This window comes from Desmodus rotundus, chromosome 5, assembly GCF_022682495.2.
Source record: "Desmodus rotundus isolate HL8 chromosome 5, HLdesRot8A.1, whole genome shotgun sequence".
Taxonomy (NCBI): domain Eukaryota; kingdom Metazoa; phylum Chordata; class Mammalia; order Chiroptera; family Phyllostomidae; genus Desmodus; species Desmodus rotundus.
Window position 1 is genome coordinate 106765900 of NC_071391.1, and position 16823 is coordinate 106782722.

General features: G+C 43.5%; 1 protein-coding gene across 1 annotated transcript in view; it reads right to left on the reverse strand.

The window, feature by feature from the left end:
- USP39 (ubiquitin specific peptidase 39) overlaps positions 1-16480 on the reverse strand; it is a 28897-nt gene extending 12417 nt beyond the window's left edge. Inside the window, exons 1-9 of the mRNA XM_053923674.2 lie at positions 16163-16480; positions 12834-12903; positions 11560-11654; positions 9678-9814; positions 8324-8476; positions 4180-4405; positions 3547-3624; positions 1184-1251; positions 510-698 (exon numbers count right to left, since the gene is read on the reverse strand). Of these exons, the coding sequence (XP_053779649.1) occupies positions 510-698; positions 1184-1251; positions 3547-3624; positions 4180-4405; positions 8324-8476; positions 9678-9814; positions 11560-11654; positions 12834-12903; positions 16163-16430 (1284 nt within the window). The 5' untranslated portion in view covers positions 16431-16480. The remainder of the gene's footprint in view (positions 1-509; positions 699-1183; positions 1252-3546; positions 3625-4179; positions 4406-8323; positions 8477-9677; positions 9815-11559; positions 11655-12833; positions 12904-16162) is intronic.
- Positions 16481-16823: the final 343 nt, after the last annotated feature.

Consider the following 16823-nt stretch of genomic DNA (forward strand, 5'->3'; position numbering starts at 1 on the left):
AATAAATTATTTCTGTTTATTTATATTTTAGTTAGTTTTTTCCACTTTAATACCGATGTCATATTTTTTAAAAGATAGGAATTTTTCCTACTTTTGTGAGTTTCTACTGCCCTACATACCCCTCCTTCCTCCACACCAACCAGAGGCAGAAGGTTTAGAGGGACATTTGAAAGCACACGAGAGGATAGTGTAATTCCAGTTGGGAGTTGCAGGGCGGTCAGCTAGAAACAGCAGGGGGTCTGAGAGGCTCACCTAGGACAATGCACTTTATAACGGAATGCATTACATCCAGGTGGCAATTTCTAAGTACAAAAAGAAAAATGAAAAGAAAATTAAAAATCAAGGGGGGATGGGCTGGACAGAGGAGGGCGAAAGGGAAAAACTTGGACAACTACAATAGAATAAACAAACAAACAAATAAATAAAAGCAACCAATGCCTAAATCAGTGGGGAAAAAAGTCAAGAGAGAAAGAGGTGTTAGCAGGGCAGCAGGTGTGCAGATGCGCTACCTTCTCAGTGATGCCGTTAAACTTGGCCAGGATGTTGAAGAGCGGCACCTGGGGGATGATGAGCTGCTCCTTCTCGTCTTTGTAGAGCGGGGCCGTAGGAAGGTCCAGGGTGAGGTACATAAAGGTGGACTCCACCATTGTCTCCTGGTACTCATCGTTATGAAGCAGCTGTTCTTTTTCTTCCGCTGGCTAAAAATGGAAGAAAAAAAAAAAAAGGAGGAGGAAGAAGTGTAAGGAGCAAGAGACCACCACAGATAGAAAAAACAATGTTTTTGTTAAATTTACACTGTGCTACCTTTTTTAATGAAGTGAGGTCAACAGACTGGGCAGCTTTACCACCTGATTAGATTAATGCAAGAATATGGGCTTCCATCTTCAGAGATTTTCCTTAAATACCAAGACTATTTTAAAAGGCAGACCTAGAAAGCTTATCTGAGCTTCTGAAAAAACATGCCAGCACCACCCAATCACCAGACCACTTAAACCCGCAGACCCCAAGCAACCAGTAACTCCCAAACTTAAGCACTCTAATGGGCTAGGAACCTGAGGGAACCAGCACCTGGCAGGTGTTTTGTAGACCCTCTTCCTGGGGCAAGAGGCCGTACTGGTTCTGTAAGCATCTCTTCATCAACCCTACATCCCCTCAACCTGAGACTCAGGTTCAACCTACTCACCAGGTCAGGATGAGGAAGCTTTTTAGTGAAGATTCTCATGGACCCCTGGAAAACATCAGTCACAATAGCTGTACAAACACAAATCAAAATGCAAATTCTATCAGGTTGGAAAGTATTTGCATAATAGTCCTACCTTCTAAATTTCTGAAATAAACCAACATCTTCTAACATAAAACCCAAAGCTATCACTAAACACAGAAGTACCTTTGTAATGTATACCACCATGGTAGCTTTATAATTATTTGTGTGAATAATTTTTATGTCTGTCTTCTCCACAAAATTCCCTTTAACCGCCGCCCCTCACCCCCGGCCCCGCCATACAGGGCTTGGCCCATAAAAGGAGTTAAAGAAACATTCATCCAGACTGGTATGAGGGGTGGAGACGGGCAGCTGGGGCAGAGAGTAGGACCAGCAAGGCGGCAGCTGGTGGTCTCACATTTACATGCAGATAAACCCAGAGGAACAACTGTGGAGCAACACAGTCCGCACAACCCAGGGTTCCAACATGGGGGAATAAAGCCTCAAAACCTTTGGCTGAAAATCCTGTGGGGGTTATAGCAGCAGGACAAACTCCCAGCTGAGTTTGTTGGAGAGACACACAGGATCCTAGAATGTACCCAAACCCACCCACGCAGGAATCAGCACCAGAAGGGCCCAATTTGCTTGTGGGTAGTGAGAGAAGTGACTGAAAGCTGGCAGAGAGCCCAGCAAGCGGCACTGTTCCCTCTGGGACGCCCCACCACCACCACATACAGTGCCACACTGCAGCGATGTGAGTTGCCCCCCTCTGGCAAATACCTAAGGCTCCACCCCTTACAACTAATAGTTGCAAGGAGACAAAAAAAAATATGACCAAAATGAAACAGATCAAAGCTCCAAAAATAGAACTAAGTGATGAAGGGATGGCCAACCTATCAAATGCACAGTTCAAAACACTGGAAATCAGGATGCTCACAGAAATGGTTGAGTATGGTCACAAAATCGTGGAAAAAGTGAAGGCTATGAAAAGTGAAATAAAGGAAAATATACAGGGAAACAACAGTGAAGGGAAGAAAACCGGGACTCAAATGAACGATTTGGAGCAGAGGGAAGAAAGAAACATTCAACCAGAACAGAGTGAAGAAACATGAATTCAAAAAAATGAGGAGAGGCTTAGGAACCTCTGGGACAACTTTAAACATTCCAATATCCGAATAAAAGGAGAAGAGGAAGAGCAAGAAAGTGAAAACTTATTTGAAATAATAATGAAGGAGAACTTCCCCAATCTGGCAAAGGAAATAAGACTTCCAGGAAGTCCAGGAAGCTCAGAGAATCCCAAAGAAGTTGGACCCAAGGAAGTACACACCAAGGCACATCATAATTACATTACCCAAGATGAAAGATAAGGAGAGAATCTTATCTCTTATCCTAAGAGAATCTTATCTTAGGACAGATACCTACAAGGGAATTCCCATAAGACTATCAGCTGATTTCTCAAAAGAACCCTTGCAGGCAGGGAGGGGCTGGAAAGAAGTATTTGAAGTCATGAAAGGCAAGGACCTACATACCAGATTACTGTATCCAGCAAAGCTATCATTTAGAATGGAAGGGCAGATAAAGTGCTTCCAGACAAGGTAAAGTTAAAGGAGTTCATCATCACCAAGCCTTTTTATATGAAATGTTAAAGGGACTTTTTTAAGAAAAAGATGATCAAAACTATGAACAGTAAAATGACAACAAACTCACAACTATCAACTGAACCTTAAAAAACAAACAAACAGCTAGAATAGGAACAGAATCACACAAATTGAGATCACATGGAGAGATAGCAGTGGGGAGGGAAAGGGGGGAGAATGGGGGAAAAGGTATGGGGAATAAGAAGCATAAATGGCAGGTACAAAATAGACAGGGGGAGGTTAAGAATAGTATAGGAAATGGAGAACTCAAAGAACTTATATGTACGACCCATGGACATGAACTAAGGGGAGGAATGCTGGTGGGAGATGGGGTGCAGGGTGGAGGGGAATAAAGGGAAGAAAAAAATTGAGAAAGAAAAAAAAAACAACAAAAAAAGTCAACAATATAAGTATTTCCATGAGTGGAAAGGGAGAAGATGTCACTCATTAGTGGCTTCCTGCTGCTTCTCATGACAAATAAAACTCTTCAGCAGAAAAAATAAAAACAAATAAAATTAAATAAAATCTTTAAATAAAAAGAGAAATAGAGAGGGGCCTATTCAGGAAAAAAATTTAGCCCGTGTGTCCATAAATACCATCCCAACACAAAAAGATAAATAGTTAATTAGAAAAGGATCAGAAGTGCAAAGTGTTCTTAAAAGGAAGCAAACAAAAGGGAGCTTTCTTTTACAGAATGGCAGGACTCACTCTTCTTTTTCTTCTTCGTGCCTCCCAGAGCTGAGTGCAGAGCATTAAGAAACCAAGACAAAAAGTCGACTCCATCCCCTGAAAAAGAAGAGAGGGCCATGTCGAAGCTAGGAGGCAGTGTGATAACCCAAACCACATACTGGTTGGCCTTACTCAATGTCCCAGTGTTGGTCTATGCCATCCTATCCACCCCCTGGGGATCCTCCTCTATCTGGCCATTAAATGCTCAAGGTCAAGGACTTGTCTTCTGATCTTTACTCTCTCCCAAGGCTCTCTGATCCAACCAGGACCTTCAATTATCGACTCTACTACAAACCTGCATCTCATCACCCATCAAAAGCCATTATTAAACTTGCCCTCTAAGTCATTCCTCAGCCAGAATAACATTTTTAAACATATCTGATGTTCTATCTTTACTTAAAAGCCTTCACTGACTCCTCATTATTGTCAGGATATAATCCAAGCTCCTTATAGTGGCTTATAAACCCAACAATCTAGTCCCTTCCTCCCAACCTCCACTTAGTTCTCATCATTCTCCCTTGGAATCCAAGGGTCCAGCTAATTGCAGTCTTCTGTCTGGGCCAGGCACCTTCAGGCCACAGTGTCAAAAAATATGAATGACTTGCTCATTACCTTGTTTGGTGATCTGAAAAGTCTTCTTGCTACAAAGTACAACAGCCTGAAGCATCTCATGGGGAGAGACATGTGCCTTGAAATTTCGAGGGTTCCAGAGCTTTCTCATCAGCTCTCCGAAACGCTGGACCAGCAAGAACATGATATCCCCTGGAGGACGCTTGATGTTCTTGTAATTGTCTTCTTCCAGGAAGTAGTTCCGAAGAGGAGGAACATTAGACAGAGCCTGGAGTCAAACACTCTGATTAATCAAAAGCCCCTTTGCAAGGCCCCTGGGAGCCAAGCTCTTCCAACTAAAGTTCCTCTAACAGACCTGCACCTGCGATAGCCTTAAAAAGTGAGAAGTCAATGTTCACATTTAGAGCTCATGTGTTACAGCAACATCTTTTTTTGTTTAATCTTTATTATATTTTTTTCGTTACCATTTAGTCCCCTCATACCATCTCCGCCCAGTAATCACCACACTGTTGTCATACCCACCAGTCCTTTTCCATTTGGCTCCATCCCTCCACCCCGACCCTCCCCCACCATGCTGTCACGCAGCATCTTTCACATGGACCTTCACACAAAGTCCAATTCTGCACACTTTGCTGACATGAATATGAGTTTTTATAAGTATATTTTATTGATTATGCTATTACAGTTTTCCCAGTTTTTTTCTCCCTTTTATCCCCCTTCTGCCCTGCACCCCGCCTCCCCCGCCCCCCAACATGCACTTCTCCCTTAGTTCATGCCATGGGTTATGCACATAAGTTCTTTGGCTTCTCTGTTTCCTGCACTATTCTTAGTTTTTTTTAAAAAAGGTATTGAAATCCCTATTCACCAACTAGTTTACTTAATAATTTCCTTTTCCTCTAATTAAGCCTATGACTATGTTTGCATTCATAAAGAATTAAAGGCCCTGGCTGCTGTGCTGAGTGGATTGAGTGCCAGCCTGTGAACCAAAGGGTTGCCAGTTCAATTCCCAGTCAGGGCACATGCCTGGGCTGCAGGCCAGGTCCCCAGTGGGATGCAAGAGAGGCAACCGCACACTGATGTTTCTCTCTCTCTTTCTCCCTCCCTTCCTCTCTCTAAAAATAAATAAATAAAATCTTTAAAAGAAAAAGAGTTAAAGGCTGGTAGATTCATCATCCACTTGGCTGAGGCAGAGAAAACTATCTGGAGACCACAATTTCCCCACCTCTCAAAGACACATTAAAATAATATGAAAATCATGTTAATAAAATTTGGTGTTCTCCCCAAATATGGTACCAAAAGATGGTGATAAAACCACACAGATGTATATAAGAATGAATGTACTGTTATGATGGAAAATGGTCAAAAGTAAATTTTAGCTCACTAAGCAAAAAGACATACCAGCCATGTCAGTTCATTAAGGAGTACATACTCATTAGTGTGAGCTACAAAACTGGGGGTGGGGGGCAGGGTGAAAACCACAGAACAGACTCAAAGTAAATGTAGTCCTCCCCCAGGTCCTTCCTGACCGGTTCGTGAGTCCTCACCAGCACTGGGTTTACTAGGAGCATGACTTTCCTCGGCAGAGTAATGCATTCAGAGAGGAGGACAGAGAGTTCTGCTGAATATAATAAACCCAGGAGAAGCTGGGGAAGACAACTCAGGATGCAGAGGGCACCATGACCTCAGAGGCAATGAGGAAAGGCCCTACAAGCTTAGCTGAACTAAACAAACAAGACTTCCTGCTTAGAAAGTAACTACTAAAAAAAAGAAAGTCACTCTCAAAAGGAGAAGAATATGGTAAAGTTTATCCTAATTCTGTTACCCATGCTCTGGCTTCAGCAACAATACGAATAGTAGGTGTCCTCCCTCGGAGAGAGATTACCGGGTCTCCATTCAGGGTATGTGGGCCATTCAATCCTCACTTTAATGGAAACATTTTCACAAGAGGGTTTGTTCAGCGACTTATTTTTATAAATAAAGAGAACTTCCTAGGGAAACTAAAGCCAATCACAAAACCAAGCCAACCACCCTGACCATGTTCAAACCCTCTCTGTCCATCGGGAACAGTCCTCACTAAGCTGTGAAAGAGGGTAAGGGCAACCGTCTGCAGCCTCTGTTCACCTAAGGGTGTGATCTGCCCAAGCATGACACCAACAGCACGCAGCAAAACTAACAGATATTCTTTTCTAATTTTTATACGGAATTCTTTATGCAAAAGTACCATCCACGAAGTTTAAAAGCCAAAACAAGAACTAGAAGGAAGCATCTGTAACATACACAGTAGAAAAGGGCTAAATACTTAATTAAAGCTCAGTAAAATGAACCACCAATAGAACACTGACTGCATAAAACCCAACAACTCCTGAAAAAATGTACTGTCAACTTCAGAAGTGAATTTTTTTTTTAAGGTAGGTTAAAAAAAAGGATACACCTATAAAAATGGAAAAACAAATTCAGTGGTAACAGTGATAATGCAAAATGAAGAATACCCTTTTATTTTGCTGGTGGGTTTACAAATTGCTACAAACCCTCTATAGCCTAGATTCTAGGTCCTAGATGCATTAATACAAGAAGTGATGGTTAAAGAAACATAACAAAATGTAACATTGTCACATAAAGTATAAGACTAGAAGTAGAAGGATACTCATTGTAACAGTAGTAATAGAAAAAAAAACAAGCCCCGGCTGGTGTATCTCAGTGGATTGAGTGTGGGCCTGCAAATCAGAGGGTCACTGGTTCGATACCCAGTCAGGGCATGTGCCTGAGTTGCAGGCCAGGTGGCTGGTGGGCAGGGGGGCACATTAGAGGCAACCACACATTGATGTTTCTATCCCTCTCTTTCTCCTTCCCTTCCCCTCTAAAAATAAAATCTTTAAAGAAAAAAAAATGAGAAATTAAATTTTATCTATCAATTGGGGAATAGCAAAATAAATCACATTGCTACATGAGAAAATATTATGCACATGGTCCCTGGCCACGTGGCTCACTTGGTTGGTGCATCGTCCTGATACGCCAAGGCTGTGGGTTTGATCCCCAGTCAGTGCACATACAGGAATCAACCAGGAAATGCATGGATAAGTGGAGCAACAAATCAATGTTTCTCTCTTTCTCTCTCATCAATAAAATATTTTTAATATGTATTATGTGTGTGTGTACATGTATACATATATAAATACACACACACACACACACATTTAGAAAACTTTTGGAGGTCTATATGCTGTAAAGTCTCCCATGACAAGAGTACTAAGGAAAGAAAGAAATTAAGCTTTCACTGTATACTTTATACATCTTTTTTCCTCTACAATAAGTATTCGTGTTTATAATATTTCATTCTATAATTTTATTATTATTTTTTTCATCATTACTTGAGGATGTTTTTACTGACTTTAAGAGAGAAAGGGAAGGAAGGAGGGAGGGAAGGAAGGAGGGAGGGAGGGAGGGGGAGAGAGAAAAACATCGATTGGTTGCCTCCCAAACATGCCCTGACCAGGGATCGAACCCACAACCTAGGTATGTGCCGTGACCAGAAATCAAACCTGCAACCTTCTGGTGTATGGGACAATGCCCCAACCAACTGAGCCATCTGGGCAGGGCTCATGTTTATGATTTTTTTTGGTAAAGTAGGATTATTGCTTAACTTTCTTACTTACACTTACCAATATTTTCTAATTTTTCTGAAATGTACACATATTACTCATGTAAATTTTTATATTCCTCCCTCATTCATTATCTTAAATGAGAGAGAAAAAGAAATTTTAAATAATAAAATTTAATTACAAATAGGACAATGTCCGCTTTTTGCCCTTCCTACTTCAGGGCTTAAGTGTGCAGGCAGGACCAAGACATCTGACAGCTGGCACAGCGAATGTCTGCACCACCTCGCACGTGTATTTCCTATCGGGTACTGCCAGGCCGCACACAGGTTCTGTCTCTCATCCCCTGGTTGCTCCAGAGACCTCGAGCCCAGAGGCTGAGCGAGGGCTCACCATTTGGCAGCAGTGCCTTGAGCAGACATAGGAATGTTCTGCTTGGTGCAGGACAAAAAATCAAGCCGAGTCCTCAGTAAGACTTGGGGGTCTGGGGACCATCCGACTGCACTCTAGCAGAGGTAGCCATTCCTTGGCTGACCTCCATAGTGTTCCCTCACCATGCCTCTCCCTCACTGTTCCCTTCTTGATCCTACCTGAAGGACAGCGTTGGCATAGTCGTTGGCCTTTATGTTATTCAGGCCCACAATACCTGGCAGGTAAGTGGTGCCATCATATGCCCGGGACAATTTGGCTTGCTTGTCCAAGTTTGCAATCTGCTGCTTTGTGAAAGTGGGCTTCAACACATACTGCAAAGCAAAAGAAAATTTATGTTGTTTAGTTCACAAGGTATGTTTGGAATAGCAATTGCTGCCAACAACGGAAACCCTTTGGTCATGAACTTCTCACCAGGCACCCAAAGAGCTCCCCACAACAGGTATAAAGGCTAAGGTAACTCGGAACAGGCCTTCTCCACATTACTAATCTAGAAGAGGATCGTTGGGTTTAACCCTAAATTATTGAATCTTGGGTTTTTCCTCAAACCTCAGGTCCAGCCGACCTCATGGTAAATCACTGCAGAAGCTGCAGGGCACCCACGTCTCCACAGGCAGCAAGGTCAGGGTCCTAAGTGAGACTGCACACAGAGCCGCCTGTGGACCCTGTGCAGAGCAGGAGCGCCTCTCCCACGCGTAGAAGGCTGAGGGGCCTCACAACTCCCTGGGGTCGGAGGGGCAGGATCAGACCCTTCCCAGTCATAGAGCTACACGTGTCATGTCACAGGCTGGACAGAGGTCGCTACTAACTCCCTTTGAAGCCCTGAGTTTATTCATTTCTCCCTCTGTAAGTATGTCCATAATCAGCTAGTTTAACTTCAACTATTAGTATGCCTATAAAAGTTCTGAAAGTAGCATAAGTGTAAACAGTATTTCAAATACTCTAAACACCGAGCTTTCCTTAAAAAACAGAGCTCTCGGCACAATGAATATGCAGCCACTGTTGAGAAGGGAAATAATCAAAAGCTCCAACATTAATCAAAGCCCAAAAGGACTTCCCACACTTTCCACTTAAGTACAGTGACTCTTGGCAGAGGTCACAAACAGGAACCAAGAGTGGGACAGGGTGGCCATTCTGGCAACAACGTATCAAAAGTAGCTAGGAGCATGAATGCAGCTTGGTATCCACTGTCCTGTGCCGGGCCCCATTCATATCCCTACTCCAAGTGTGAGAAGATGATTTATTTCATAAAAATGCTTTCATGCCAATTCATAAGTAGCCATATTTTTTCAGTCCTAACCCTCAACATTAAAAGCAGAAATGGCTACGTTGCAGACCAAAGTCCATAATCATGAATCCTGACCTCCTTTCTCAGTTTCCCTGGTTCCTCCCAAAGGGAAAGAAGCCTCTTCAAGACCAAGGGGCTGAGATTCTCCCCTGGGTGAGGCAGATCCCAGGATCCCTGGGATGGTTCTTGGGAGAACTGGCTCCAAGCCAGCCCTCTGGGACACGCACCGTGATATCCTCCAGCGAGGAGTCGATGATCTCATAGTTGTCGGGCAGGCAGTAAAACTTGAGGGTGTGGAGGTTGAGGAAGACATGGTGGCTGAACTGCACACTGTGAATGTAGGCGTGAGACTTCAAACCCCGGCCTACACAGAAGAATGAAAGGCTGTAGAGGAAAGGGCATACTCCAGAAAGGCAAAGATCAAGTTCGATCTTTCCTTTCATTATTTTGTACTGGAACATGTTAACACTAGCAAAACCAAAGTACTATGCCATCCATGAAATCAATCTCCCACATGAACTTCTCTCATCACAAGAGTTAGCAAGAGAACAGCACACTTGTCACTTCATTCCCTAGATGGCATAAAACACTGGTTGGGGGAACTCATTTCCTATGTATGAATATGAAATATGAACGTGTGCGCATGTATATATACACATACAAGTCGATTTCATGTATCATCAGAAATTAGGGATATCTATGTGTGTGTTATATGTAACACATGCACAGACACGCACACACATGCTGTGGCAGTCCATCATCACTCAGTTCTCATTTTCCCACCGCCCACATTCAGGACATTCTGTACCTAAGTACCTTTGTCCATCACTGCCCCTCCATTCTAGAATATTCTCCCTTAACTCATTCAAAACCTATAGGTCCTGCCAGTTCAAGTGCCCCCTCCTCCTCCTCCATGAATTCAACACCAACACTCCAGCTAAAAACACTCTGTACTCGCATACTTCAACTCCTATTGTCCTTGTTTACATTCAGTGCCACACAGTCTAGCAGTAACCTTTATGGTCTCACTGAGTTTGCCGATTGCTGTGTGTTAACCTTGACTGTAAGATCCTTGTAAGAGTAAGGAACGTAGTTTATATTTCTTTTGACTCCTCCACTACACTATGTACATAACATGTGTTTCTTCTGCGTGAATTGAATGTAATATGACGGGGGACCCAAAAAAACCCTGAATTATCTTCTGGAGGGCGGCCCCTTGTAGTACAGGCTTCCCCCGCTAGGTGAGTGTTCTAGGAACCCATCTGTATCCGTGTACCGGCTGGTGTTGTGAAAGGCTACATTGGGCTTCAGCAGAATTTTTCTGAAGACTCTTTCAATACGTTTGCCCATTTCATGATGGGCAACTTATGAGCGCACCTGCCCACACCGCTCTGAGTGTTCAGCACTTTTTGACCATAAAACGGAATGACCCCCGTGCCCCACCCTCCCTATTCACCTGATCTCACTCTGAAAAACTTTCGTCTCCCCAGATAAAAAAAGTCCTCAAAGGGAAACATTTTGCCGATGTGGAAGAGGTGAAATAAAAAACAGTAGAAGCACTAAAAGTCATCAAAATTAACAATTTCAAAAACTGTTCTGAGTAGTGGAAAAACGTCTCGATGGGTGTGTTGCATCAGATGGGAAGTACTTTAAAGGTGACTGTAGTTTAAACATGTAAGAATAAGTACACATTTAAAAAAAAAATAAGTACACAATTTTTTATAAATAAATTCTGGTTTGCGGGGGGTTCCTCATAACAAATTGCCAGGAAAGGACAGAGTGAAAAAGTCCTTAGAGCCAGAGGATTCTCAGAAAAAGACAGCAGTATGGAAAACACCAGACTCAAAGCCCAGAGTCTCTGAGATCTCCCACACAGTCTCGCACTTAACTCGTTCATTCCCCCCGCCGTGTGCCTCAGGCTCTGATCAATCAAAGAACCTCCTACTAACTCTAAAGAGTATTGAATTTCCTGGAATCAAAGGTAGGGGTTATTAGACAGTACTCCTAACAGCAGCAGCTTAGTTTCTTAAAAAAAAAAATCTCTCTGGAGCAGACCTGTGGCTATTGCTGAAAATTTAGTAAGTTTATAATGCAAAAACCTTTACTTACCCTGAAAGTACTTGCCACACACCAGACAGGCATATGCATTGATGTGCGAAAGGGAGATGGAGCACAGTTTCTCGAAGTCAAAGTCCAGCACACTCCTAAGAACCAAAACAAAACAAAAGCAATTAACAGGGACTGATGCCTAGGACAGCACCCAAGCACTGGCTCCGTGTTCCACAGTGTCGCACAGCATCCTGCAGAGAATGGTTCAGTAACCACACATAAATCACGGGGAACATTAACTACTCCTCACCTAGACATTTAATACAGCACCTCCACCCGCCAAGCCCCAAAGTAGTGTCAAGGTATCCCCACTGGACACACAATGCCCATGATCCTTCTTTTTACTATTTACAACTAGTTGAGAACATTCCATTGTGGTCTCCTTCTCTGGGGGGAAAGCCACAGCAGAAGTAGTAACAGGACCCCAGCAGAACTCCAAATTAAAAGACATAAAAAGGTGAATAAGCCTTTTTATAAAAGAAAAACTTATTTCTCCCTATAAAAATAAAAGTGAAGTCTAAGGAGTATCAGGAAAATACCTACAAATAGATCCACCTGTTCAAGTGCAAAGTAATGGTATATGAGCACTGGGAAGGTAAGGGACAAAAAAACTTTACCTCCACTGAGTCCACAGATGACAAAGGAATCTCTTCTCAAACATTAACTCTAATTAATTGGTAATGGTCCTGGTAAAGCTTCACAGTCCATTAAAGGAATCACTAGTCACACATAGCTATTGGCATTTAAATTTAAAATAATTAAAATTAAATTTAAAATTCAGTTCCTTAAGCCACATTTCAAATGCTCAACAGCCACAAATGGCCTACAACAACGGAGAGCCTCTAGAGGGTAAACTGAAAAGCATCCTGAGACATCACTGGAAATCAGGGGAAAAAAGGACAAGGATGAGGCAGCTACCTCAGCATTAGGATATATTTTTGTCTTTTTTTCTCTGCCGAATCCCGGGCACCTACAGCAGCATCTAGTACACAGTGGGAGTCAATAAATAATACTTAAATTTGCTATTGTCATTGATACCATGTACCCCATTATTTCATCACACAAATTCAAAGTAAGCTAAAAGTTCTTTATGGATATCTGCACCCTAAAACAACAGGCCCTCTGATTCTTTACACTGAAGAGCAAAGATTAATGAACATGGCTAGAAGCACAATTTTCTGGGCAGAAAACTTCAAAAGGGATAAAAGTTTTTAAGGTGCTGTTCGATGTGCATTCCAAAGAACTTCCTGCAGAGGCATCCTGGTCCGACAGACCTGTTAATGGTATCCAGGTAGGGGCAGTGGCGGCTTCTCCGGTCCTCAGAATCCACGCGGCCATTCTTTGCTGAAAGGAAAATCACCACAGGCCGTGAACAAGGGAACCCATACTCAGGGTCCAATACCCAAACAGAAATGGGAAAAACTAATCAGGATGAGCTCCCACACATGTGTCCTGGCAACACCCAGAAAAGCCCACTAATGGAATGAGCCACAAACTAAAACAGTATAATTGAAACACATATAACCAACAAATGATTTCTTTGCAGATTACATAAAGAAACCTGGTGAAGCAATAAAAAACAGACAACCCAACAGAAAATGAAGAATACAGCCCACAAACATATAAAAATATGTTGAACCTCATCAATAATCAAGAAAATGCAAATCTCCTTGCACAATAATATACCACTTCACACCTACCAGAGGGAAAATAAAATCAGAAAATTCCAAACGCTGGCTAACAGGCGGAGCCATGAGAACGTTCGTGTCCTGCTGGTGGGAGTGAAAACCGTTACAACCTCCTGGCGAACAGTACAGCAAAACCAAAGCTGGAAATCTGCAGACCTTCTGACCCAGCAATTTCTCTTCTGTTTATATACTGTAGAGAAATTTTTGCACACATGTACCAGGAGTGCTTGACTAAAAAACATTTATAGCAGCAACGTTTGGAAGAGCCCACACAGGAAACAATCCAAATGTCTACCACAAATAAAATGGAGAAACACATTTTCATATGTCATTAATGGAACACCATGTAGCCATGAACATCTATCTGGATGAACCTCAAATATATGCAAAAAAGAAAATAAAAGGCAAATCAGAAGACTACATATGGTGTGATTCCATTTATATCAAATACAAAATACAACACAGTACTACTTAGGGATGCATGTAAGAGGTAAAATTGTAACTAATAAAAGGAGATGTGATTAGAAAAAGTTCAGAAGTGATTACCTAAGCAAAGAAGGCAGATACAACTGGGAAGGGGCCTAGGAGAACTTCTTCAGTTCTGGTTATATCCCACTTCTTAAGCTGAACAGTTAGGAAACAATTTTCCAAGGGTCGTCTCATGTTTCTGCACATACTGTGACCGGAGGCACTAACTGCCTCCAAACTATCTTGTCAGGCATGTTTGTATAGTGAACCACCTTAGAAGACAGAGACAATATCTCCCTACGGAACAAAGGGGAGGCAATCTCACAGCCCACTGTACAAGACCCAGGCTCTCTAAACTCACGGTTCCCTTCCTGCGAGGCCGCCCCCTGGGCCCACTGGGTTCCCTGCATGTTGCACTGTGGGAACTGACTGGGGAAATGACACCAACGCTGCATTCTGACTACTGTTACAACTGTAATAAATTGCCTGAGGCCCAACAGTCCTATGTCTTCCGTCAGCATCCCTGAAACTGCGAGAGGCTAATGTGGTAGCTTGCAAATAGGGTAAAATCTCAGACCCTTCGCGATTCTTGACAAGTGGTAGATTTAACACTTGTGTATCCGCACTCTTCTTTACAATGTACTTCTGCATTACATCCAGCCCATCTTAGTACCTGTGATCTATTTCACGATAAAAGGAAAAGAAAAAAAAAGGACAGTGACAACAACTGGGATCTCAGTGGGTCCCAGAGAAAACAATCTACATGCCACAACTCCACAAAATATCTAACAAACAACTTCTGCTCCAAAGAAAGGGAAACATAAGGCCGACAGAGTATTTAAGTAAAGAAAATTAGAGAATACCCTGAAATTACTAACTAGATTATTCAAAGAATATCGAGTACTTTCTATGAGCAATGTGCTATTCTGGACCATATGTATAATGCAAAAATATGTCAAACACAGGACCCTAAGCGAGAAATTTAAGAGTTAACATAAAAGTATAATCATATAAGGGCCTGGTCAGGTAGCTCAGTTGGCTAGAGTGTCATCCTCATACACCAAGATTGCGGGTTCAGTCCCAGTCAGGGCACATACAAGAGTCAACCAATGTGCCCTGGCTAGTGTGACTCAGTGCCAGCCTGTGAACCAAGAGGTTGCAGGTTCAATTTCCACCAGGGCACATGCCTCGGGCCAGGTCCCCAGTAGCGGGTGTGCTCAAGAGGCAACCACACATTGATGTTTCTCTCGCTCTTCTCCTTCCCTTCCCCTCTCTCTAAAAATAAATAAATTAAATTAAAACCAATGGGGGAAAAAAAAGAGTCAACCAATGAATGCATAAATAAGTGGAACAACAAAATTGATGTTTCTCGCCCTGACCGGTGTGGCTCAGCACCATCCTGCATAACAAAAGGTTGCCCGAGCCCTGGTCAGAGCACATGCCTAGGTTACGGGTACAGTCCCCGGTTGGGGCATGTACAACAGGCAACAAATCGGTGTTACTCTCTTAGGTTGATGTTTCTCTCCTTCTCCTTCTCCCTCCCTCTCCCATCTCTGTAAATAAACAGTTTTTGAAAATCGATGTTTCTAACAGCAATAACTTAAAAGAAAAAAGAGTATAATCACATACAGATAATCAGGACCAGATGCAGAATTATAAAGTCTTGGAGAATGAGAAATACCTTTCCCCAAAGCCCTACCCTAGTAATACTCTTCACCTGCTCCTTCAGGAGGACCCTAATAACTCATCAGGAAACAAGTATATAGGGACATGATCAAATCAAGAATTAAAAGTTCACAGAATGAGAAAATATAACTGAGGTAACAAGGAAGGTTTCAGAAGTGGTGGAAACCTATTTCATGATTGGTGAGCTATGGTCAAGTTGAAAATTACTACAGAAGTTGAATGAGTGCAGAGGAAAGGGGTGCAGTCACGGCATGGGGGTGGGGGCAAGGGGGAGAGTAGTGACACCGGCAGTTGTCAGAAAGACTCAAAGATCGTGAGTTCCAGGGCTATTTCCACCAACTTACAGAGAGACAAACACCTGAAACCCGCGCTCCCAAACCACACTGACTCAGTCACAGAGTCAAGATTAGAATCCAGACTCTCAGCCACTCAACGCTGATCAACTCTGAATAGTCTAATTCCAGAAATTACAACCACACTCAAGCCTCAGATGTTTTGTAAAAACTGAAGGAGATGACACCTGTACAATAATTACCACAACGCCTGGCCCGCCTTAGGCATTCGATAAAGGAAAGCTGCTGCTGTTGTTATTGGAAACTTTATAACCCTGGTTATTATTAAGACATGCTATCCTCATTAACACGCAGTCGAGGGTCGAGTCCCGGACCCCGGTGAAGCGCGGAGTTCCCCCCGGGGAGGAAAAGTTGGAAGGAGAAAAGGCACTCAGAAGTAGAGCCCGAGTCCTGCCCGGCCCCGCGCACCTCGCACCTCCCGCTCAGGTTCGGAGTCTTCGTCCGCCTCGCGCTCCCGCTTCACCCGCACGGCCGGCACGGCGGGCACCGGGGCCTCGCGCGCGCTCGCCGGCTCGACCTCCCGCTTCACGCGCACCGGGCTACCCCGGGTGATCGGCGCATCAGTCTCCCGCTCCCGATCTCGCTCACGCTTGACGCGACCCGAGCTGACCCGTGACTCGGTTTCGCGCTTCCCGCGGTTGGAACCACGAGACTCTCGCTTGGACCGGCCGGACATAGCCACTACCGGCAGAGTCGCCCAGCGCGGGGGCCAGGCACTCTGCAGCGCGCGCAAACAGCCAATCAGCAGCAGCGCGGCTATCCAGCTCAAAGTTCTCTACGAGTCGCCAACGGGGACAAATCACATCACAGGAAAATGGGAAACACTGCGCTTTTCGCGGCCTCTTTGTGGCTGCGCGCGCAGCTGAGAACCAACTGGAGGCCTACTGCCACCTTACCCGAAATTTCCAGTTTAAAGTGGCTGGAGTTTTTACTGACTGCGAATTTCTGGATTGAAAAAAGCTCCTATTGGGCCCCAGATTTCTTCAAGATACAGTGCGCCTCGAAACCAAAATTGGGGGCGTCCCCGCGTTTCGGAGACCGACACCCCTGCACTAGAGAACTAGGCGAC